The following is a 24,693-nucleotide window of genomic DNA, read 5'->3' as shown; positions in this document are numbered from 1 at the left end:
ACTAATGGTGCAAACCAAAGTGGCCTAGATCAAAGATTTGTAAAAATGGCATAGGCCATATGTGAGTGTGAAGTTGATTTTTAGAATTTCTTTTCTATTTTATTTTTATTTGACTTGGGATGATCAAGTGATCATGGCTAGGGTTTTAGAGTGAGAGTAACACATAAACAAGCATCATGGCAAAAGCACACTCAATTAAAATAATAGGGTGAGCTATATGCATAGTCCTATATGATGAGAAAAAGTTTTTGTTGGCTCTGATTTTTGGATTCTTGAATTCCCTCTCTCTTGTTCCTTTTATTGAAACTTGGGATGTTACATTATGTGCCACCATCTACTATAGGATTTTTGACATGATGTAGCATTAAGTAATTATGGACGTATAATTTGCTCACCTATGTCTTTATTTGTCGATGAGTAGCTGTGTGATGTCTCCGTACAATCACACCAACTTTTCTCTTAGGTTAAGCTTTAATTTTTACTATTTTCTTGATTTTTACCTACACCTCTTTCACTATTTGGATCTATCTCTTGGCCTCACAGTAGTTTCTGGACACTGATTTAGAATATTAGGCCTCATGGTAGTCAGTCTAACAATGCTTACTAAAAGATGCCATGCTGCAGGGAACCTAAGAGAGTAGCAATGCAAACAACCTTGGTGAAAAATTTCTCACCTCGAGGGCCTCAACGAAATACTGTTGTGCGTGTCTCGCGGATCTGGGAAAACAAGGATCAAGCACAAAAATGGGTATGAGTTGGGATTCATTGTCATTGACCAACCGGTACTTCCCGGACGTTCACACACTTGAATACTTGATCCAGCTCACCTACAAAAGAATCCATGCAGTTAGTTTGATCTACTCACTAATCAGCTATCGATGTTTACTCTGGTTTTTCTGCAATGTACGCAACCAGATTTACCTTTTAGTGTATTCATCGTCATTTGCTAACTGAATATCAGAATCTTGATTCGGCTATTATCATATGCACCCAACCAGCTTTACTCTTCAATGTTCGTGTGGAAGCATAAATCTTAAACTTGCCAGGTGATTGTCTAGCTTACCTGTAATTGCAGACTTCGCATTTCGTCATAGCAGAGCAAGCGTTTTACGGCCTATTTTCATTGCAGACTGTAGTTGCAGGACGAGGCCAGAACAATTGCACCATTTCTCGCTAACTGAACATTTTCTTTCTTGGTTGGACCATTATCACCTGTGCATAAAATGCATGCAATCGGCTCAACCTGTATGCTCCATTTTTGGGTTTTTAGCAACATGATGCGGCCAGCAGTAAGTTGTAGCTTATAGTGACGCTAATTATTATAAGAGCTATTAGTTGTTTACCACATTTATCCTAGACTGAATGATGCCACATGGTCTACATGGAACAAGAAGCCTATGGATCAAGATTAGATTGATATTACTTGGCCATGACTTGATAAAAGTTTGGGGGCCAGGGGAGTTGCTAGAGCTCTACATAAACTATATTCAATTCCTGCATCCTCATCATACCTACAGTAAACAAATGAGGTGCTCCATGATTAGAGTTTGAGAAAAATAGTTAAATGTTGTGCCCAACCAGGCTAGCTTATTTGATTACAACCAGTCCATCAGGTTTAGCATCATCACGTGTTTTTTGGCTGCTATTCTTATGTGGCTCAGTAGCTACAAGATGTTGAAAAAATGTCTAATGATTTCACAGTTAACTGAAAGACTAGATACTGCTTCTTGCATTGCTATTTGACTAAGATGATAACCATCAACCCAAGAGTTATACGTTCTAGAACGTACCTGGACAGGACGAAATCAGATATCTTCGGTATTGTAGTGCTGCCAAGACAAGAGAGTAAGATATTCTGCAACATTCAACGCTTCCATCAGTTCAGAACATTATGGTTAGTTTCCAAACATCACACACAAATACATTAAGAAGTGATTTCAGTCCCTGGACCTCAGGTTTCAAGTCCAGGTGGATGACATGGTGCGCTCATTTTCTTTCACATTTCTTCAACAAGTTGCTACACGACTAGGCTTTTGTTTTTTGTTCATTTGGCATAACCACATACTCATGTTTGATTCTTGGCAGGGCTAATATATGTAGAGTTCATGTTGTGATGGTTGTGAAGGACGTGGGTAGTAGATAATATGATCATGGACAATCCATTTAAGATTTCTCCGGTAAGCGATCACTTCTCCGCTTCTTCTTCCTCTTCCCCTTTGATATGTGATGATCTCAATTGGTGACCTAGCCTGTGTGCAATGGGGTTGATCTGTTCGGCTTTCGCATATTGTGGATTTGAATGGCGACATCACTATACATATGTTCATGAATCCAATAAAAAAGCTTTGAGTATGATAACTTCCCAGTGTCTCTATATTGCTCTTTCAAGAAGCTATGCCACTACCTTCGATAGATATTTTTACTGATGATCTGGACTGTCATATAGCTGTCTTTAACATGTGTCGAAACATAGTATAGGTCGATGTATATGAGGTTTAGTGGTAGATATTGTATGTTCCTCTAAATAAATAAATGACCACATTAAGATATATTTGCTTAATAATATGATTAAACGAGAAGGGCATACACCATCAAAACAAGTTGATGTGGCGTGTTTATTTTGAAGTCAGCCAAACTGAATAGCTTTTAATTAGGAAAAATAGTGAGAGAGTTTCCCTCTGCAATTTTATTAATAATTAATAAAATTACGAAGATAAAAAGTTAACAGTATGTGAACGAAGGATTAAGAAACAAAAGGATCTAGGTCTTGAGTCTGTAACCACATGTCAAGTTGTTCTGCATATTTTCTTTTATTCTGTACTTCAGCTAATTCACAAAGTGCTTTCTAACTAGATGTTCTACGGAACATGTTTTTTAGATGTTCTACGGTAAGTTTTTATAAGTCAATAAGTATTTGATTTTTAATGCTTCGTAGAAAACAGAGGCTGGTTATTTGAACAACATCGCGGAAACAAGACTATGCTCAGGGAATTAACCTGTGATATCTATAGATGTGAACTGAAAGTATTTGATGCTTAGGTTAGATACAGCAGTTGATGCAGTCATGGATAGAGCGAATTACATAAGATGGAGATGCTACTATGTTATATATTTGTTCTTTTGCCAGCCGATACTACTTTGTGGCACATTCAGGCTCCTTCGGTTCAGAGGAAGAAAAACATAGGAATAAATAACTACACATGAATGAAGTTGAAGGTTAATAGAAAATCTATGCCATGTTCAATTTGCAGGAAACGACACCCTTGAGTACGATGGAGGGATTCATGTTCTTACTTATGATTATATTTTTTTGTTCTTCTAAAAAGTGATGACCTCTCGCAACTCTTTATGCAGTTGGATTGTTTATTCGGCTGGACCACCTAGAGCAAGTGTTTAGCCTTGGGCCTCTGTGAGAACATGAGTTTCTACTGGATTTTTGAATTCTTATAAAAATTACAGGTTTGGATGACTTTCCGGTGGAATAGGTCACCGAGGTTCCTCCAAAACGAATGCACTGTGGGTAGAAATTCTTACGGAAACTGATCCCCTAAAAGCTCTTGCGAAATTTCTGTATACCGAACGCAGCCTCAGTGTTCTCTTTTATGATATCTATGTTGTTCAGTGCGGAAGACTATTTCTATTACCTATGTTTGGTTCTATTGGTTTACCCAACATTAATCTACAGCTCCATGTGATGGTATATTTCCTTACCAATCCAGTCTCCAATATTCTGCCAAAGTCTTCGCAGAACAACATCTTCAGATTGTCTATATTAGGTTCTATAGATTTACTTAATACGAATAAGTCTTTATAGTTATATACTTATATCTTTTCTCACCTCTCTGGTATTTCATTTAGTTATTAGTCTACGAATGACGCAATGGAGGTGGGGCACTAACGAATGGAGCTAACTGATCAAAGCCGTGGCTGAAAGGCAAAAAGAAAGTTTATCTTCTCTTCTTTCCGAAATTCATTTCGCCTCAAGAGAAGAATGTACCATTAAAATGCTTACAGTATACTGGCTTTAGCGAGAAATAGCTTACCAATCCTTGATCCGGTTCCACCTTAGAGCTCCGTTTTGACCAAGCTTTGCAATAGCAAAGCACCGAACAGCCGCCCATGCCGAGTCGCCGCCCTCCTTTCCCACGCTTGGGCACCCTTTCGCCAGAGCGCGAGCTGGTGTGGCCGCTGCGTGGCCCGCCATGGCCAACAAAGCGCTCTCTATCACCACTCTCTCACGCCCTCTGTTTCTTCCTCCTCCGCCGTCTTCCATGGCAACGAACAAGACCGCCAAACCTCGCCCACCACAGATCCAGTGGCCAGCTAATGAAGAAAAACAGGAATAGGTGGCAGCGCCAGGTACCTAAACCGTCGCCCCTTGCAGCTTCCGTGCCCAGGATTTTCTCCTGCTCTGCTCCTCCACTTCGGCCGCGGATTCTCCAACTCCGCTCCGGTGTGGCGGCCGCAGCTACTCTGCTGCCCTGGGTTGCTTGCCTCATTCTGCTTTCTCCTCTTTCTTCTTTTTGTTGCTTTCGCCTCGAGAAGGTTCAGAAGGATAGGAATAAAGTAAGAAAACGGATGGACCAAATTTCACTAGCCTAACCCATCCGTCAGTACCGCTAGCGAACCGGTCTCGCACTTCGAAAGGTCGTTCAGTTAACCTACCGATCAAATATATGGGCTAGCGTTGCCAAAGCATCCCGTTGAAAACTATCTCTCTATAATATTTTCTTAACCTTCTTGGCCTTCCAGCATCATTTAGATTGCAGAAGTGAAAATGAATCGTTGTATCATGGTCTAATGGAATGCCCTTTGGCAAAATACTTTTTGAAGATATGAGAACCTTAATGGCCATCATTCTCGCTCCAATGCATGATTAGTTGGCAAGTGACCTGTTTTTCTTTGTTTTTGGTTCTGATTTTATTTGGTTCTTCTAATTAATCTCAATGGCTATAACTGTTGTTTTCTGTAGGTGACTCTGGCGTTTTTTATATTTCTTTTGAGCCATCTATGTACTCTGACATGACTTTGTACACCTATCACAAGCTAATTTACTAACATGTCAGAAAAAAGCTAATTTACAGACCGTAGTCAGTTATTTATTCACTTTTTAAATCATATCTTACCTCACTAACATTTCTCCAAAAATTGTACAACAATTTTTTTATCTTCACAAGCGCGGCTTAAGGTGCAAATTAACATGTACTAAATTAGTCACAAAATCACTACATTGCATTTTAAATGCACCAACAATTTAGATTGGTCGTCATAATTAAGGCCTCATATTTTTCTTCCGAGTAGTGTACTAGATACTTGAAGGCAATGAGGATATCGATCTGTGTATCATTTTGTATAGTGTACCAGCAATCTGTCTGTAAACTCCTGGAAAAAAAAGAATGTTCGGGAGGCACAATCTACTAGGTAAATGGTCTCCACAAGAACAAATATCCCACAATGTATTAAAATCCACAAAATCCTCTAAAAATATAAAATATAAATCCACATAAAAAAAACTAGCACTATTTGTACTAAAATCAATTTTACACTAAATTATTTTTTTATGCTTTACCATCTTACCCAATAGTGCGGTGTGTAAAACCATCCACCATGCACAAAACTATTGTGAAACATAAACTACATCTCCCACACGGTAACAACACGGGCGCGGCGGCGTGCGCCGCTCCGCAAACTTCCTAGTTTCTCTTAACATTGCAACTCTAAATGTGAAATAGGGACCATCAATTGGAAGCCCACTTGAGTATGCGAAATTATTTCAATACTGCAACGCTGATTGTTGCACAAGACATTCATTATATTGCTAATGGTAGCTAATGATAGCCTGATAAATTATGTCACACTGCATGTATAAATGGTTTAGATGTATCTAAATACAACAGCGTGTTAAAAAATATTCAGATTCAACCTCTGTTCATAAAAGGATGTCGCGAGTTTATCTAGATTTAAACGTATCTAGACACTATTTAGTGTATAAGATACGTATGAATTTATGTAAATCACCATCATCCTTTTATGGACGAGAGGAGTACAACAAATAAATTTGGAGACATGATCTGTTCTGATTTAGTTTGTAGGCCCGCAAAGCATATTTATCTCCCATTGCAACACATGGACATTTTTACTAGTCATCAAAAAATAAATAGTGGATAACCAATCCTTACTAGCGTTAAATATTTTTTAACCAATTATAATATATTTTATGAATCATGCAATTTCTGCGAAGACATGTGCCTGACTATGCGTTATAGGCATATATACTTACATCACTGAGCCATGTGACTAATTAAATACTCCCTCCGTTCCTATATACAAGACATATAGTTTTTTAAGAAAATTGTCAAAATATAAGGTTTTTTGCGTTGCCTTACTTGTATGGATAATATTTTTAGAGATTGGATTAGGTTTACTTATGTAATGCAAAGTCCTCTATTAGCTCACGGCAATTACTTAGGGTTAAACCTAGCTAAACATGGCGTAATTTTTCCTAAATATGTGTTCCTTAATTTTCATGTCAAAAAGGCTTATATTTAATTTAGAAGCAGAGGGAGTAGCTCTGATAAAAATCTAGCTTCAAGGGAAATTAGATTTAAATATTATTATTATACTGTGTCGAGTACTCGAGTGAGACAATTGGCCACATGCCAGCGAGAATACTTCGGAAGCTCTCTACTCCCAGATCTCCCCAAAACCCTAGCCATCGAACCTTCTAGAATCCCCATGGACGGCCTGGCGGCACCCTCGCCTTCCCATTCCGGCGCCACCTCCGGAGGCGGCGCTTCCAACCGCAAGCGGAAGCTTCCGCCGCCGTCCCTCTCCGACGCCACCGCCGACGAGGACGACGACACCACCGCGCCGTCGTCCCCCGCAACCTCCCCATCTTCGCCTTCCCGCCCGTCATCTCCGTCTTCCTCTCACTCAGACGAAGATGACGACGATTCCCTTACCACCTTCACCGCTGCCCGCCTCGACGCCGCGCCGACCTCCTCCTCCGGCAGGCCCCCAAAGCCCGATTCCTCGTCCGCATCTGCCGTCACAGCGTCTGCGGCGGCTCCCAAGAACGACGCTGCGTCTGCTGCGGCAGGCGACGGAGATGAGGACTCCAAGGGGCTCTTCACGGACAATATACAGACCAGCGGCGCCTACAGCGCCCGCGAGGAGGGCCTCAAGCGCGAGGTGGAGATTTGGTTTCGAGTTTCTTGTTTGATTATTGGTAACCGCTTGCTGGATAGTAGAGTAATCAAGTGTTCATTAGAATGCGAATTTTCTAAGGTAGGTTAATTTGATCTGCAGGAAGATACAGGGAAGCTGAAATTTCTGTGCTATTCTAATGATGGAGTTGATGAGCATATGATTTGGTGTGTATTATAATTCATTTGACAGCTACGAGCATATGATGGGAAGTTTGTTATTGACTGATGTGTCTTCCTCAGGTTGGTAGGTTTGAAGAATATCTTTGCGCGGCAGCTCCCTAATATGCCTAAAGAGTATATTGTCCGACTTGTTATGGATAGGTAATTCCCAATCTAATGTGCTCCCATTTGATAATTTAGATACTGCTAATGTTGGCTTACTTTTGAAAGTTGCTTAAATATCTTGATTCTTTAGTAGTAGTAGCTAACCGTTTTTTTGTTTTGTTTGGCAGAACTCACAAGTCAATGATGGTTATCAGGAATAATAATGTTGTAGGAGGCATTACTTACCGCCCTTATGCAAGGTATATTGTTGCCATTTGAGAGTTAACATTTATTCAGTCTAACCGGATTGTGAGTTCATAGTGATCTGTAATGATGTGATTGTCTCATATACTGTCAGACAACAGTACTCATTCTTGGAATCTATGTTTTATTTATCTCAGTGCAGTTAGCAGATTAGATTTATGATAGTGATATGTTCAGATTGCAGTATGGTATGTTTAATTTGATATATGGCTGTTATTTTGGTTATAATATACTCTGTTTCACACCATATCAATGACATCCCTTTTCTGCTGGACAAGTTAATGTCTGAATGCATAAGTTGTGGCCTAATTCTTCTTCAAAAAATTGTAGCCAGAGGTTTGGTGAAATAGCATTCTGTGCCATTACAGCCGATGAGCAAGTTAAAGGCTATGGAACAAGGTTAATGAATCATCTGAAGCAACATGCTCGAGATGCTGACGGTCTCACTCATTTCTTGACTTATGCAGATAACAATGCCGTTGGCTATTTTGTAAAGCAGGTTTGGCTATCTGACCTTGAAGAAATTATTCCTAAATTTATTGTGTGTGGCTATCTGAAGCAGCATGTATAAATTACACCTGAGTCTTATATTCTCCATGTGTACACGGTCTCCAATGGCATCATTAGCCTTTGTAGGCATATGTTAGTAGAAAATTACAAATTTTTGTGTTATGCAAATATTTTTGAAGAAAATCTATAGATCTATTTTCACCATACCAATCTATTCTTTTCTGTTTATCTTAGTAGAACTTTTTAAGGTTTGACTGCTCGCTTCCTATGAACTCATCTATTTATGAGTAGAGGTAGTATAGTTTATTTAAACTATACTTGTGTTTTTCATTTGCAGGGTTTCACAAAGGAGATCACTTTTGACAAAGAAAGATGGCAAGGGTAAGCCTGTTGTGAAGCATATGTTTGTAAATTATGTTTTCTTATCGACTTATGATGTCCTTGAGAGTATGATATTGATAGATCGAACTGTCACATTACAACTGCTAATTTTAACAGTTGGCTGGTTCTAGGTACATCAAAGACTATGATGGAGGAATATTGATGGAGTGCAGAATTGATCAAAAGTTGCCATATGTTGATCTGGCAACGATGATTCGGCGTCAAAGACAGGTTTAGTGACAGGCCAATAGCTGCCCTGATCATCAATTGCAAGCAATTAGCTTATACCAATCTCTCATTGATGTCATGTATGTGTGATGTTAAGCCATCACTAAAGTAGGCACAATGTTCTGAAAAATAAATCTACTAGGCCTTGGTACTCGGCCAAGTACTCATAACTGGCCGGCTTCCTGCTACGAGTATGCGAAATAAGGCAGTCAACTGGTTTAACAGGGTTTGTGCACCATCTGTGTTCTATTCACTGGCCTTCAATCAGGTGCATGCCTTGCTCAGGTGGTTTATGAATACCACCGTTGCGATGGTTGGGTTTTCCATATAGTGCACGGAGGGCTGTCGTGAGTCCTGATCTTGAAGATCAATGACTGACTTGGTGCCTCGGTTTGAGACAGGGTCCACCGGTGGTAGCGTGAATTTTGTGACTGCAGACCATGGCCACCTGATTGCAGCAGGGATGCCAGAGTAGAGTTTTCAGGAGGCATGCTGCAATCCACAAAGCGGGAGAAATTGATTACTTGATTGTTAGATTAGGGTATGAGGAAGCTTTAGCAATGGCCCAGGCTCTGAGGTACTGAAACCATCAGGAAATGGGCCATGCATGCGAGGGTCCTTACTCCTTACATAAGGGGAACTGGACGGGAAGCAGGGAGGGGAGTGGGTTGTCTTGGGGCCTGGTTCGGCTGACGGGGCATTGTGGCGCCCTTGGGGCTCAATTTTTTTCCTTTCCCTATCCCTTTTGTGTGGAATTGCTGACAGTGGATCAGGAAATGGGGCCTATGGCCAGTATTATCACATGGCATAGTTGTTTCACTGATATCAAGTGACTTAGAAGTTGTCAATTATACTTGCCAGCTTTTTACTTTCTAGTTCTTACTTATGGGTTACAGTCGAAGTGCATTACATTAGCTTCATGTTTTCTGGTCCCTCTTGCTTCTAGTTTTCTGTTTCATGATGAATATTGCCATTTCGCCATGCCTTTTCTTTTTCTTTTCATCCTTCTAGCAACAAATATGCAATTGTTTCGTATTAGTTCATTTTGGTAACGATTCCTCTTTCTACTCTGCAGGCAATTGATGAGAAGATCAGAGAGCTTTCTAACTGCCATATTGTTTATTCAGGAATTGATTTTCAAAAGGTTAGCTTTTCTTAAGGGGAATATGTTCCGCTGAAAATTGTGTTGTAGTGCTAGGTAAAAGCGCTATTCAGCTTTTTATATCCCCTTGATAATATATGTTATCCCTATTTTCCAGTATTGATATGTTTTTTTGCCAAATAAAAGGAGATGGATAATGCTGTCTCATACAAGGAACGCATTACGTGAATAATTTGGTGGGTTGCATGGGTGATTCTGCCTTCTGTTGGATGTTGTTCTCATTTTGGATAAATACTTTATTTTCCTACTTTGAAAATTCTGAGTTGGTGGTTAGTTCATTTCTCAGCTCCACTCTTACTAGCATGTGGGATCGCATTTTTTTGCGTACCTGCTAATATTCTCATTCCGTCTCTATGTTCATGTAGGGCTGTCAAAAATATCCGAGCTCGATAAACTGTTTGAACTCGGCTTGCTAAAAACTCGGCTCAAGGTCTTAACAAGCCGAACTTAAGCCTTGCGTGTAGCTTGCGAGCCTGGCGAGCTCGAGCTCGAACAGTTCGGTGAAACTCACATGCCCTCAAGTCCATCCATCGATGAACGATAGCAGTAGGTCGTCTAGCTTGTTGTTCGTGTCATCAAAAGCAAGTCCAGGCCTGCGTACCCAACTGCTACAACTACGACTCAATAGACAATCTTATAAATAGTAAAAATAAAGAAAGCCCAAACAATTCCAGATTGTAATTTACTACTCCACCTAAAACTACTACACCGGCCGGTGAAACTACTTCATGGCCTGGCATGGGCCATGTGGATTACTTGCGCGCTTTGCATCCTTGATACCTTGATTTGTCCCACCTTGCTTGTTGTAGAAAATAGCACGGAGCACAGGCTGTAAGAGAGGGGATCAGGGAATGGCTTGCCTGCACAATTGCAAGCGTCCACCCTGATGCAGTATGCTTATAGGCTGTAGGCTCGCGAGCCGAGCTTGAGCTTTTGGCTTGGCTCGAAACATAAAACGAACTTGATCTGAGCCTACCTGTATTTGCTCGAATTCGGCTCGTTGACAGCCCTACCACCAGATTACTATGTGGTAGCTAACTTGTTATCTGGAATGTGGTGATTGTTTGCCACTACATGTTTGCTTCATAAAAAACTGATGCATACTTCTGTAGCAAAGCTCGGGGCACTATGCTAGTTGCAGTAAAGTTTGAGGTGTGCCTTGTTTGGAATGAAGCGTCACTGAACTATGCATCTTGTTATATTTTTGTCTCATCATGTTTTGTCTCTACACTAAACGCGACAAGACACAGGCAAATAAATAATTTAAATTTCCGGATGTCTATATGCACTGGTGTGCACATTTTGTTTTGTTCAACATGGCATTTAAAGTTGATTCTTTTCAGAAAGAAGCTGGTATTCCAAGAAGACTGATGAAACCAGAAGATATCCCTGGTTTGAGTAAGTAATATTATATGTAAACATATTATTCTGTGTTCACACTCTAAATCTGGTCTGATAGTCTATTTAACTTGAACACCCTTTGCAACCCTTCTCTATCTTCTACAGCTGGCTGTTCTAAGAGCATCTCTAGCAGAGCCCGTAAAAACGCGAACTGAAAACTTTACGGGTTGAAAAATAGCTGGCGCAGAACAGAGCCCGTAAACGAAAACTGTAAAACAGCATATTCCCTAAATATACCAAATAGGTCCACCTGTTAGGTTTTTTTCCTTTTTCCCCATATTTCTTTAATTCCCTGTCTTCTTCCCTGGAGCTCTCCCCGGCCGGCCAAGGGAGCAGTAGCACGTCGGGCCAACCCCGCCCCCACCGCGCCGCGCCTGCCCGCGCGCCCTGCCGGCCCCGCGCCCTGCTCCGCCCGGCCCTGCCCAGCCCCCACCGCCCCCGCCACAATCCCGCCCAGCCACCACCGCGCCCCGCCCCGCACCCGACCGCCGCCCCGCCCGTGCCCTGCCCCGCCCAGCCACGCCCGCGGCCTGCCCCGCCCTGCCTCGGCCTTCCCCGCCCCGCCTCGGCCTGCCCCGCGCCCGGCCCGCCCGCGCCCTGCTCGTCCCGCCCTGCCTCGCCCCGGCCTGCCCCTGCCCCGGCCAGCCCCGCCTCGGCCAGCCCCGGCCATGCTCTGCCCCACCCCGTGCCGCCCCACACCGTCGCAAGCTCGCCGAAATTAGGTTGGATTCCGGCGACTGTACCGGTGGAAGCAGTTAGCTCGAGCTAAAATTTCAGCGCGCCACAAGTAGGGGTTTCTGTTCAGTTCGCTCTTTCAGCCCCTACAAATACAGGCCGAGTTGGGTTTTCAGTCTCGGCCTGAAAACTTTTTTTCGGTTTTGGCTCGTTTACGGTGACTGATCTGCGCCATTTTCTGAACTGAACCCGTCAATTGGCAGTTATTTTTCGGTTTTGCCCAGTTTACGGGCTCTGCTAGAGATGCTCTAATGCTTGCAGCATGTTTGGTACGTCTAATAGAGATGCTGTCCCTGTAGCTTATAGGCAACTTCCTCTACCTTCTACAGCTGGCGGTCTTAATGCTTGCAGCATGTTCGGTACATCTAATAGAGATGCTGCCCGCTGTAGCCTATAGGCAACTTCCTCCCACTTCTATAAAACTTTGTAGGGTCCCACATACTCCCTCCGTTCCTTGATGTAAGGTATATAGTTATTTGAGGAAAATTCTGAAATCTAGGGTGTATAGCGTTGCATCCCACTCGTCTAGACAATTTTTTAGGGATTTGAATTTGATTACGTTTCCTTATCTCATGCAAACTATTCTACTTTCTCATGTCAATTACTCGGGGGGTAATCTCGCCCAAAACTCTACGCGTTCGTTTTTAATTTGTGTGCCATTAACTATACATCCTATATTTTGGAAAGGGCGGAGTACTTGTTTTTACTCTAAATTTTTTAACTCCTCAAACAAGTTTTACCTGAAGATATCCAAGTTTTCTGGTTGTACTTCTGGGGCGCGTTTCGTAGGTTGCATGTCTTCCAGCCAGGACCTGGGAAAATGGAAGTTGGACTGATTGGTTTGCTGGGCTCCCTCCGTGTTGTGACCCGCATAGCTCTTAAAGCACCTCCGGGCTTAGGCCCTAGAGGAACGGCCAAATCGACCATTTCCAGTGAGCTGCCCTCTGCATGAACATTAAAGCATCTCTAGCCATGCAACTTCATATGTGGGGCACGTGGGGTTGCTTCCGCTCACCTTTCTTAATTTCCTTCTGCATGGCTCTTAAAGCACCTCCGGGCTTAGGCCCTAGAGGAACGGCCAAATCTATCATTTCCAGCGTGCCACCCTCTGCCCGAACATTAAATCACCTCTAGCCATGCAACTCCGCCCGGGCGTTCGGTCTGTTCAGTTTGCTCGGTCCAGTCTTTTCGGTCTTTTAGAATTTCGGTCATCCAGAAATGCTACCCATATTACCTTCAGTCTTTTCGGTCTTTCGGTCTTCGGTCTTTTCGGTTCGGTCTTTTGTCATGACCATATAGACCAAAAAGATGAAATGGCAGCACAAGTATATAAAATTTGGCAGCACGACAAGATGATCATTTCAGTCATTTCTGTTTACAATTTGGAGCACAAAAACGTGAGCGAGCATTTCACTTGCCATTCCTTTATATTGGCAGCGCAAGTATATATACAAAATTTCAGCACAGAAATGGCAGCACAATGCCGTACGGTGGCATCATAAAATGGTACATAATTGGCAGCACAACAACATTGGTTCAGCTTCTGTAGCTATCGGTCCATCTGCTTATGCATCCGCAAGTGAAAGTTCACGTCAATACCTAAACAGTTATCAGTTAATCTCCATCACTAGTTCACTATAAACAGCCTAGAAGAGCAGAACAATAGCTAAGACGGGAAGGCACATGCGATGATTTGGTGGTGTGGCCGGGATGCATAGGCGGCGACTTGGTGGTGTCGCCGGGATGCACAGGCGGCGAGGTTGGAGATGCGGCGGCACGCAACATTGGAGATATGGCGGCGGCGCAGCGTTGGGATGTGGCGAGGTTGGAGATGTGGCGGCAGCGCGGCCGTAGGCCTGTAGGTCACATCCCCTACTGCCGGCAAGGTCAGGGCTCAGGGGGATAAAAATGAGACGAGAGGAGTACATGAATTGAGAAAGGAAGCTAGAAAAAGGCCTTTACTCAATGGGCTGCGCGCTGGACTAATTGGAATGCAGTCCCGGTGGAAATTGTCGGTCTGTCGGTCTCTTCGGTTGGTTCGGTCTACGGTCTACCGCTCCCGATGACCGAACAGCTTAATAATATTTCGGTCATCTGACTCCTAAGACCGATCTGATAACCGATGACCGAATTACTAGGTTATTCGGTTTCGGTCCCGGTTTTTTCGGGTGCGGGCTTCGGTTTCAGTCTTTTATGCCCAGACAGACATGCAACTTTGTTTGTGGGGGTATGTGGGGTTGCTTCTGCTCACCTTTCTTAATCTCCTTCACATACTCCCCTCTAATCAACACAACCATGCTTCGATTCAAAATAAGCTGTACATGAAAAAGATGCGCCTCAATGACATGACTCCATTTTGACAATCGGTTTTGAGTTTTGTTAAATGTAAATCTTCAATTTCATGTTCATATTCGGAACTTTTTTTGAGTGAATTTTGTCAAATTAATAGCACACGGTTGACCATTTGAAATTTCCTTTGAATAGTAGCTTCACCTCACCATTTCGCAGAACTTTGGTGTTGCAAGTTCTTCATTTTGGTGGATGTAGCTGTATAGATCTGCGCGCTAGTGCCAGTTCATGGCCTTCTTGTAACCTGTGTTGGTCAACTTTTTACTTGTCTCTTGATCATCTAGTTCATGAAGGAGCTGGACCTTGTAAAGTACTAATCAAACTCTCAAGCCTGCTGTATCTCTCAAAGATACACTCTGATCAAATCTAAGTAGCTAGTACCTTACAAGGCTGGTATTAGTATTGGTGGTTGGATAATGGTGGTAATCCAGGGCAGAGTTCTCCCTACGATCAGCAGCAGCCTCATGGATGCTCGTTGTGTAAGTGTAGCCAGCGTCGTCGCTGACCTTGTTGTGCCACGCTGAGTACCTTACGAGACTGGTATCAGTAGTGGGGGTTGGATAATGGTGGTAATCAACGGCAGCGTTCTCCCTACGATAAGCAGCAGCCTCATGGAGGCTCGCCGTGTAAGTGTAGCCAGCGTTGTGACCGACCTTGTTGTGCCACGCTGGAAGCTTTAGGGTCTCGTATTCAGCCTTGTCTTGCACGTTGGCAGTGTAACCGCTGTGGCATGGTGGTCTTTCCGTGCCGTTGGTAGGCTTTGTGCGCGGCATTGTGGACGGTGGCGTGGGGCTGGTTGTGGTAGGTGAGGTGAGAGGTAAGGTCACCATGTGGACAAGAGGTGATACAAAAACTGTGCTCATATGCAACCAAACAGCCACGGGCTTGTGTTTCAGCTGGCCAAAAAAGGTCTCCGCGAGCTACCAAATAGACTGGACAACTTGGCCCTACTCGCGTTTTGGGCCTGCCCCGTGGGAGCCCCAAATTAAGCCCAGTCTACCAAACACGCCCTTGGTAGACCGGTAGCTAGTTTTTGGAATCTCTCATTGGTAGGAACATTAGTGGTGCAGCTTTACCTTGTATTGACCAAACAAATGTGTACACAATTGTAAAGTGGAACTTGTAGAGGATGCTATTCAGTATTTAATGGTATCTTAAAATAAAGGTGCGTCTATCTGTTTCTAGTTTTGGACGTTTAGCTTTTGCTTGTTGATTTAATAATAAAGTAATGATGCAAATTTGACAGAACTATTATGTTATGCAGGGGAAGCTGGATGGACTCCTGATCAGTGGGGGCATTCCAAATCACGTTCGTCATTTTCCTCGGATTACAACACGTACAGACAGCAGCTTACTGGCCTCATGCGGTTGTTGTTGAAGGCAAATATTTTATCTTCACTAATCTGTTTATATGGCGTGTGTGTGTGTGGCTTTTGCTTGGTTGAGTTGGATGGTATGCACTTTCTTTCGCCAATCATAAAAGCTTTATGCAACCTCCTATTCCAAAGACTTGGCAAATCTGCAAAAAGAGAATGCCTGTTTGTGTAAAATGAAATGGATATATCATGTAGCCTGCCAGTTTAATAAGGACTACTTGTGTTTCAGAGCTTGATCGATCATACTAGCTGGTGAATAGATATATCATGTAGCCTGCCAGTTTAATAAGGACTACTTTGTTTCAGAGTTTGATCGATCATACTGATGCCTGGCCGTTCAAAGAGCCGGTGGATTCCCGTGATGTTCCAGACTATTACGATATTATCAAAGACCCTATTGGTGAGTTCAACTAATTTATGGCTTACCTTTCTGTCATCCAGACGTCAACCTTTCAGAACATATGTAGCATACTAGTTTAAGTTGACTAGTTGCTGCTTGTTTGCAGATTTGAAAACGATGTCGAGAAGGGTCGAGTCGGAGCAGTACTATGTTACCATAGAGATGTTCGTAGCCGACTTGAAAAGAATGTTTGTCAATGCAAGAACCTACAACTCTCCTGATACAATCTATTTTAAATGCTCCACTCGGTGAGTGACAAACTTAGAAGTTGTCTCTGCATATCGGTTTCTTTGAAATATTGGTTCTGGTTATCAGGTGGCTTCTGGAGTTTTTGGCTGCTTGCTTTATTAGCTGGTTTTAGAACTTAGGCAAACGATTGAGCACTGCTTGTTTTCAAAGCCAAAACCAAGCACCCAGCTTCAATCTCACACTGATTGGTTTCGCTGATTTTGATCCTGCAGGTTAGAGGCCTACTTCACAAACAGAATCCAGGCTCACCTTGCCCAGGCTGCCTCAACGAAGAACTAGGCTGATGATCGCGCACTGGATATGGTTACTTATTTGAAGCGTGGTAGCTGCAGACGTGCTAGTAATTGCCTTTGAGGCTTCAAGCAATGTGTTATTAATATAGCATCTTGTCCCGATAATACTTGGAAACCAGTTCAAATTGTTGCTCTCTTTAGCCTTGTTATGTTGGGAACACTTGTTCTCAATTCTCGAACGCCCAACTTGCAAAACCCAAAAGAAGGTGAAACGATTATACAAATCGAACAATATTTATATTATCTTGGGGAATTTGTTCACTAGAAGTTCGTTAATTGTAACTTGTTAAATAATTTGTACTCCCTCCGCCCCATGAAGTTGTCGAAGATTTGTTAAAATTTGGATGTATCTAAATGTTATTTAGTGTCTAGATATTCAAATTTTAACAAATTTGATGGAGGGAGTACTATTTTTGAGGTAAAGAAATGACATTTTACACTAAAAATAGAGAATTAGACATGAGCTATGCTCTACCTTTCCATGCGCTATTTAGTTATATCAAGGCTCCTTCATGCGCTATTTAGTTATACCAAGGCTCCTTCCTACTAGGTTCCATGATTGCAAAGTACCCCCATGGACTTTGGCGTAAGAGCATCTTTAACAGAGCCCGTATAAACGTGAAACGAACCAAAAACTCGGAGTTCAGTTCACCAAACTCGTGTTTACGGGATTAGGGTTTACGGGCTATGTTTTGCGCCAGCGGCTTCCGAATGTAAAGGCAGGGTTTATCAAAAAATTTGCATATGATCAAACAAATGACACAATTAAATGCAAATAGTTTATAGTGTAGACATCAGATGACATAATCATAGCAAATAGTTCATAGTTCACCACCTCCATGAGTCACCGAACCACCACCACTTGCCTCTTCACGAGCTAGTCTTCGTCTCTCCATGATCTCCGCCGAGACCTCCTTCCACCACTCCATTTGTTGCTCATTCATGTCTTTTGTGTTCATCATCATGATCTCCCTCTCTTTGGCCAATAGTTGCTTCATTGCTTTGGCCTTCTTCACGTTGATCTTTATCTCCTCCAACTTAGCCTTATTCCTTGCTTCCTCTCGGTTGGCTTCAACCTTGGCAATACTAACCTCTTTCTTCTTCTCGATGATGACAAGTTTAGTCTCCAAAGTCTTGGCCGCTATCACCTCCCTGGACTTCATCATTTGATGAAACTTGTCCCTCAACAATGCCGCCTCCCCCTCGAGCTTGAGCCTCTCTTTGGCCTTCTTGTTTCCCTCCGGCTTGTCATTGTTCCGGCCCTCCTTCTCGTCCTCGGTATCGTCGAGCGCAACCATTGCAGCTTTCTTGGGTGCTACTTCTTCGTCCCTCAATTGCCACTTGGGGAGGTGTTGAAGCACATCAAAGCAATGGCGCATGGTGAAGCTCTTGTCCTTGCTGCCAGCCATGTCTCTGTACCCCGCATCGGCAATGCGGTCCTATATTTGCAAAACCAAACACAAATTGTCAATATGTGGTCACCAAACGAAACTAAAATTGTACAAACATAAAATGCGAGCAAAATCACTCACATATTCGTCCACAGTTGCGCCGCGAGGAGGATTCGACACCACTTGATCCATTGCTGCCGCCCACCGACTGCATACCGATTTGATCGCGTCCCAACGTCCTTGGAGGGATCGGTACATGCAATCGACAGGATGGCGAACACGCGGCATTAGTTTATAGAATTTTTCCTCGATGCGTTGCCAGTACCGCTTCCTGGTTTGATCGGCGCCGGAGACTGCGTCAATCCCCACGGTAGCCCAAGCTCGGCACAAGGTCACGTCTTTTATTTCCGTGTAGTTGTTCGTCTGTCTCTTTTTCCTCTTTCCATGGCCTCGACCTCGACCACACCCTCGTCCCCTTCATCTTCTTCCCCTTCTTCCGCACCGCCCTCATCTCCGCCCATCCCAGTGTCGAATGGAGCGAGTGGGGTAATGTTTACATCGTCCAACATCTCCATGTACGAGGTGTTGTCGTTCCTAACAGTACGCAACCTCAATATCTACTCGCAATGAAAACCGAGGAAGAGTTGTAATTTGTACCTTCAATACGGAATCTAAAAAGTGGCTGACTTAATTCCTGTGAAAATGACATGGGCCTGGCCCAAAACTAAAGGTGACGCATCACCATATTATGCTATGGACGAAATTATGAAGTGGAAAACTCTATATTTCGTCCATGTCTTCATCTCTTCTTATGGTGGCTTCATAGTTCTGAAATCTCCACTTGCGCCGTCATCTTCAATCCTCCAATGCTTGCTGCCATCTCCTCCATGTGTGATCATGCTCCAATGCTTGTCCTCCTCATCCATGCTTGCTCCATCATTCCTAAGAGTAACAAACATATCTGATTTAGGCGGCATCATATTCTTATGTATGTGAGAATAGTTCCAAGAAAGAAAGTACATGATAGTTAAGTTGTTTGGCACGAGCTCAAGTGATTGGTCCTTGTATTTGTGTGGCTGTAGGTACAACGGTTGTATCAATACATGGGATGTCCTCATCATGCCCCCCTTCTTGAATTGAAGTCGTCCCCGACGAAAGCTCCTCTTCACCAAAATAAGGCTTCAAATCTGCAATGTTAAATGTAGGACTAACCGGACCCAATTCTGCAGGAAGCTCAAGTTTATATGCATTATCATTTATTTTCTCTAACACCTTTAAAGGACCAGCAGCGCGTGGCATTAGTTTAGACTTGCACAATTCAGGAAAACGATCTTTGCGCAAATGCAACCAAACAAGATCACTAACATCAAACACAACATGCTTTCTTTCTCTATCCCTAGCAATTTTATACTTAGCATTCATGCGTGCTATGTTGTCTTTAGTAGTCTCATGCAATTGTAATATCAATTCAGCATGTTGTGTAGCATCCAAATTATTTTGCACCGAAGATGGTATAGGCAATAAGTCAATAGGTGCACGTGGAACAAAACCATACACAATCTCAAATGGGCACATCTTAGTGGTAGAATGCAGCGAACGATTGTAAGCAAATTCAACACGAGGTAAACATTCTTCCCACAATTTTAAGTTCTTTTTCAAAACAGCCCGCAACATAGTAGACAATGTTCTATTTACTACTTCAGTTTGTCCATCAGTTTGGGGATGACATGTAGTACTAAACAGCAATTTAGTCCCCAACTTAGCCCATAAACATCTCCAAAAGTGGCTAAGAAACTTAGTATCACAATAAGAAACAATAGTATTTGGCACACCATGTAAACGAACAATTTCGCGAAAGAACAAATCAACAACATGTGTAGTATCATCAGTCTTGTGACATGGAATAAAGTGTGCCATCTTACAAAACCGATCCACAACAACACAGATACTATCTCTCCCCTTCTGTGTACGAGGCAAACCCAAAACGAAATCCATAGAAATATCCTCCCATGATACACTAGGAACATGAAGAGGCATATATAAACCATGTGGATTTAGTCGAGACTTAGCTTTTTGACATGTAGTGCAGCGTGCCACAAATCTCTCAACATCTCGATGCATACGTGGCCAAAAGAAGTGTGCAGCAAGTACATCCTCCGTCTTCTTCACACCAAAGTGACCCATCAATCCTCCTCCATGGGCCTCCTGCAACAACAAAAGATGAACGGAACTATCTGGGATGCATAGCTTGTTAGCACGGAACACAAATCCATCATTGAGGACGAATTTGTTCCATGTTCTACCATCTCTACAATTCAGCAACACATCTTTAAAATCAGCATCATGCAAGTATTGTTCCTTTATAGTTTCTAATCCAAAAATCTTGAAGTCAAGTTGAGATAGCATAGTATAATGGCGCGACAAAGTATCAGCAATAACATTATCTTTCCCCTTTTTGTGTTTGATAACATAAGGAAAAGACTCAATAAACTCAACCCACTTTGCATGGCATCGATTCAACTTAGCTTGACTACGAATATGCTTCGAAGATTCATGATCAGAATGTATAACAAATTCTTTAGGCCATAAATAATCTTGCCAAGTTTCTAATGTCCGAACCAGCGCATATAATTCTTTATCATAAGTAGAACAGTTCAGACTAGGCCCACTCAATTTCTCACTAAAATATGCAACAGGTTTGCCCTCTTGTAATAACACACCCCCAAACCAATTCCACTAGCATCACATTCAAGCTCAAAAGTCTTATTGAAATCAGGAAGTTGGAGTAATGGAGCATGTGTTAACTTATCTTTCAATATCATGAAGGTTTCTTGTTGTGCATCGCCCCACACAAAGGGCACATCATTCTTTGTAAGATCATTCAGCGGAGCAGCAATGGATCCAAAATCTTTCACATAGCGCCTATAGAAACCAGCGAGGCCAAGAAAACTCCTCACTTGTCTGACCGTCTTTGGCTGCGGCCAACTCTCAATTGCCTCAATCTTGGCTGGATCAACTTCAATACCCTGCGCAGGAACAACATAGCCAAGAAACGCAACTCGATTGGTGCAAAAGGTGCACTTCTCAAGATTACCATACAAACGTGCATCACATAAAGCATTGAAAACAACACGTAAATGATCCAAATGATCCTCCAAAGATTTGCTATAAATCAGAATATCATCAAAGTATACCACCACAAAACGTCCAATAAAAGCACGTAAAACTTCGTTCATCAGCCTCAAACCATTGAATGTAATATGGATGTGTGCGCTGTCTCGTAGGTAGATAAAGCTTCTCCACCATGTCAACGCTAGCGAGATTATTGCAGCTCCCTCCATCAATGATGATCCGTATAGCTCGCTCTTTTACAACGCCTCTTGTTTGAAACAGATTGTGGCGTTGATCATGCTCAGATTAGCTCAATTGTACGCTCAACACACGTTGTGCAACAGAGCTCTTGTACTGATCAGCAGTGTCAGCTTCCATGACCTCCATCTCTCTCTCAGAATCAGAATTGGTACCATCACGTGCAGCAATAAGGGCCAATGTATCTTCATCAAATCCACTTGCAGAATCATATTCTCCATCTTCACGCACCAACATCACACGCTTGGTTCTGCATTCTCTCTCTATGTGTCCAAATCCCAAGCATTTGCGACATTGAATGTCGCGCGTATTCCCCGTGGAGGCCATCGAAGATGAACTCGGAGGAGGACCAGCAGATGGTGGTGGAGTAGCAGCCGGTGGTGCTCGTGATGCAGGCGTGGTATACTTGGAGGTAGTAGGCGCTGGTGCAGCACCACGAGATGGTGGTGCTGATTGTCGCGGAGACCACGCCGATGTACGACCTGCAGAAACATTAGCTCTTCTCCATGGTGGTTGACGATCCTGCACTTCACGTTCAGCTTTGCAAGCAAGATGAAACAAGCAAGTAATAGTGTTGTACTCCTTATAATCTAAAATATGCTGAATCTCTTTATTCAAACCACCAAAGAAATGTGCAAGCATTGCCTCATTATCCTCTAAAATACCACATCGAATCATGCCAGTTTGCAATTCTTGATAATAATCTTCTACAGCATTTTTTCCTTGTTCTAAGCGAGACAATTTTTTTAAAAAATCAAGTTGATAACATGGAGGAACAAAATGAGTATGCATAGCAAGTTTTAAACCAACCCAAGTAGTAGGAATATTTGCATGATGTGCTCTACAATGTTCAGACCACCAAATAGAAGCAAAATATTTGAACTCACAAGTAGCAGCACTAACACACAAGTGATCAAGGTATTTTAAACATGCAAAGCGTTGTTCTACTTCCAATTCTCATGTAAGATATGCATCAGGATTATATCTACCCTCAAATGGCGGAATATTCAGTTTTAGTTTAGCAACATGATCATCATCACGTACCGGGCGTGGAGGTGGGCGAGCGTTGCGGTTCAGTTGTCGTGGACGACCCGGTGCAGGTTGTTCGACTTCCTCGCCCTCCAGTATGTTCTCATCTACCCGCTCGTCCGCGTTCCCTTCATAGTCTTCGTATCCTTCATCAGAAGGCGCGTCATGTGCGGCTGCTGCAGCAGGAGCGGTACCCGCAGGCACATCCGCACGAGGAATGCAGCGCGCGCGTCACCGCACGTTGTCGTGAGGTGGCGGCAACCGAGTCAAGAGCTCCTGAAACTTGGCGTCCAGCTTGGAGTTGAAAGCTATCTCGAGGCCATCCAGCTTGTCCAGCGCGTCGGTGAGTTTGGCGTCCACATCAGCAATGCGCACATCGACGTCACGTGCATGCCCGCCCAAAAGGTGGGTGAAGTGAGCACGCAACTCCTCAGTCGTCATCTTTGCCGGGTAAACAGCTCCCGGTGTAGGTCCTGTCATCAATGTTGAGGAAATCGCTTATCGGGGTCAACTCGGTCGGCTGACGATTAGCGATTAATAGGCAAATTGGCCAATTAATCGGGCGATAAATGAGTTAATCGGGCGATAAATGAGTTTATCGGCTAATCGGTGACCATTGAATAGGGATTAATCGGGCTATTAATCGTTGAATCGGATGATTTTTTGAACAACTAGCATAGGGGCCCTCGCAAATGAGAGGGCATCGTCTGAATATGTCTAAAAATTATTATGGTTTTATAATCACCCAATGTTAAGAAAATCGGTAATCGTTAACTGCTCGGTCGACTGGGGAGTAGCAATTAATCGGAATTCGGACGATTAACTGATTTAATCAGTCGGCTATTAATCGGTGCAACCTACACAAATTAGCACTTAAAATAGTTTATATAAGAAAAATAATAGTATATGAGTCTCTATATGTCTGTCCCTACATCTCTGGAGCCTAAAATCCTAGAAAAACATGTACGCTTCTCCACATTGACCTAATCTTCAAGGTCACGAGCGAATCGGATCCACTAGCCGAAGCCGCGTTCCTTCCTTCTATTTCTTCTTCTCTCACCTCTGAAGTTTATCTTCTCCCACCACCTACCTAGTGTACGACCCCTCTTACACCTCAATCACCTAACCTATTGAAGGTGTCGTCGAGCTCCTGGACGAGCTCCTCAAGGTGGTCGAGCTCCTGTATCTGAGGTTTGGGAAACTACGAGTAAGCTGATGCAGGAGGGCAAGGAACTATTTGGCGGTAGTGGAAATCAATCTACCGGAGGCTTCAATCAAGCGGGAGCTTCGCAAAACCTACTTTATTGGGGAGGGGTAGCGCCTTATTAGCGATATGCATTAAAAATATTGTAACTTTTTTACCAAGTGTAGTAGTAAATCGGGAACATACCTAGTAATCGGACTTTCGGACTGATTAATCGGGCTAAAGGATTAACCCAAGCGATTAATGGTAATCGACACGGTCAGGCCCCTAGTAGCGATTAATCGGCCTAGTAATCGTTGAATCGGCCTAGTTTTTGAACAGTGTAATCACCATAAATACTATCCAGAATTAAATATCAACAATGTTTGGGAGACATGTTGGATCACTTTAATTTGATTTGTGGGAGAATAACTAATGAATAATATTAATTTTGAGTTATTGAAACAAATTTATAATTGTACAACCTCCATCAGTGGTATACTATTTATTTAATTGTTTGTGTTCAAGGTTTAACCGTAAAATTTACTTTCAACTTTTTGATAACGGTTATTAAATCATATCCAAAGGTATTTTTATTGTTATATATGTACAATAGGCATGAAATTCACACAAGCGGGATATTAAATTGGTAAAGCTCTTTTGTAGTACACAATACCCAAAAAGAGTAATAAAAGATAATAAGATAATAAGAATATCTAGATATCAGAAGTGCGCTCTAGGCCAAGCAAAGGAACCCACAAAAGAAATGAATAGAGTGAATCTCATCTGCATGGTATGGTATGTCGTGTTTTATTTGCATATATATACGGATTAGGACAATGGTTGTGATGCTATTATAGAAACTGACGGAACACGTTTCAGTTGAGACCAGATTTTTTTC

The 24,693-nt window shown here is 42.7% G+C and overlaps 1 protein-coding gene and 1 long non-coding RNA gene across 2 annotated transcripts; one reads left to right on the top strand and one right to left on the bottom strand.

Moving 5' to 3' along the window:
• Window positions 1–978: 978 nt before the first annotated feature.
• On the bottom strand, window positions 979–4,486 carry LOC127298526 (uncharacterized). Its single transcript, XR_007849817.2, has 3 exons — window positions 4,044–4,486; window positions 1,791–1,855; window positions 979–1,212 (listed from the first exon to the last, which is right to left on the bottom strand). It is a non-coding gene; the product is annotated as an uncharacterized lncRNA (long non-coding RNA).
• A 2,141-nt stretch (window positions 4,487–6,627) lies between these two features.
• Window positions 6,628–17,081, top strand: LOC127298506 (histone acetyltransferase GCN5). Its single transcript, XM_051328358.2, has 13 exons — window positions 6,628–7,191; window positions 7,309–7,373; window positions 7,449–7,529; window positions 7,661–7,732; window positions 8,067–8,235; window positions 8,584–8,627; window positions 8,759–8,858; window positions 9,931–9,999; window positions 11,361–11,415; window positions 15,767–15,882; window positions 16,185–16,278; window positions 16,385–16,526; window positions 16,740–17,081. Exons 1-13 carry the CDS (start codon window positions 6,736–6,738, stop codon window positions 16,804–16,806), a joined length of 1,530 nt encoding a protein of 509 aa, XP_051184318.1. The 5' UTR covers window positions 6,628–6,735; the 3' UTR covers window positions 16,807–17,081.
• The last annotated feature ends 7,612 nt before the right edge of the window (window positions 17,082–24,693 follow it).

The sequence above is a fragment of the Lolium perenne genome, chromosome 1 (assembly GCF_019359855.2).
Source record: "Lolium perenne isolate Kyuss_39 chromosome 1, Kyuss_2.0, whole genome shotgun sequence".
NCBI classification, from domain to species: domain Eukaryota; kingdom Viridiplantae; phylum Streptophyta; class Magnoliopsida; order Poales; family Poaceae; genus Lolium; species Lolium perenne.
The sequence above is the reverse complement of the archived record's forward strand: the minus strand, read 5'-3'. Positions and strand labels throughout refer to the sequence as shown.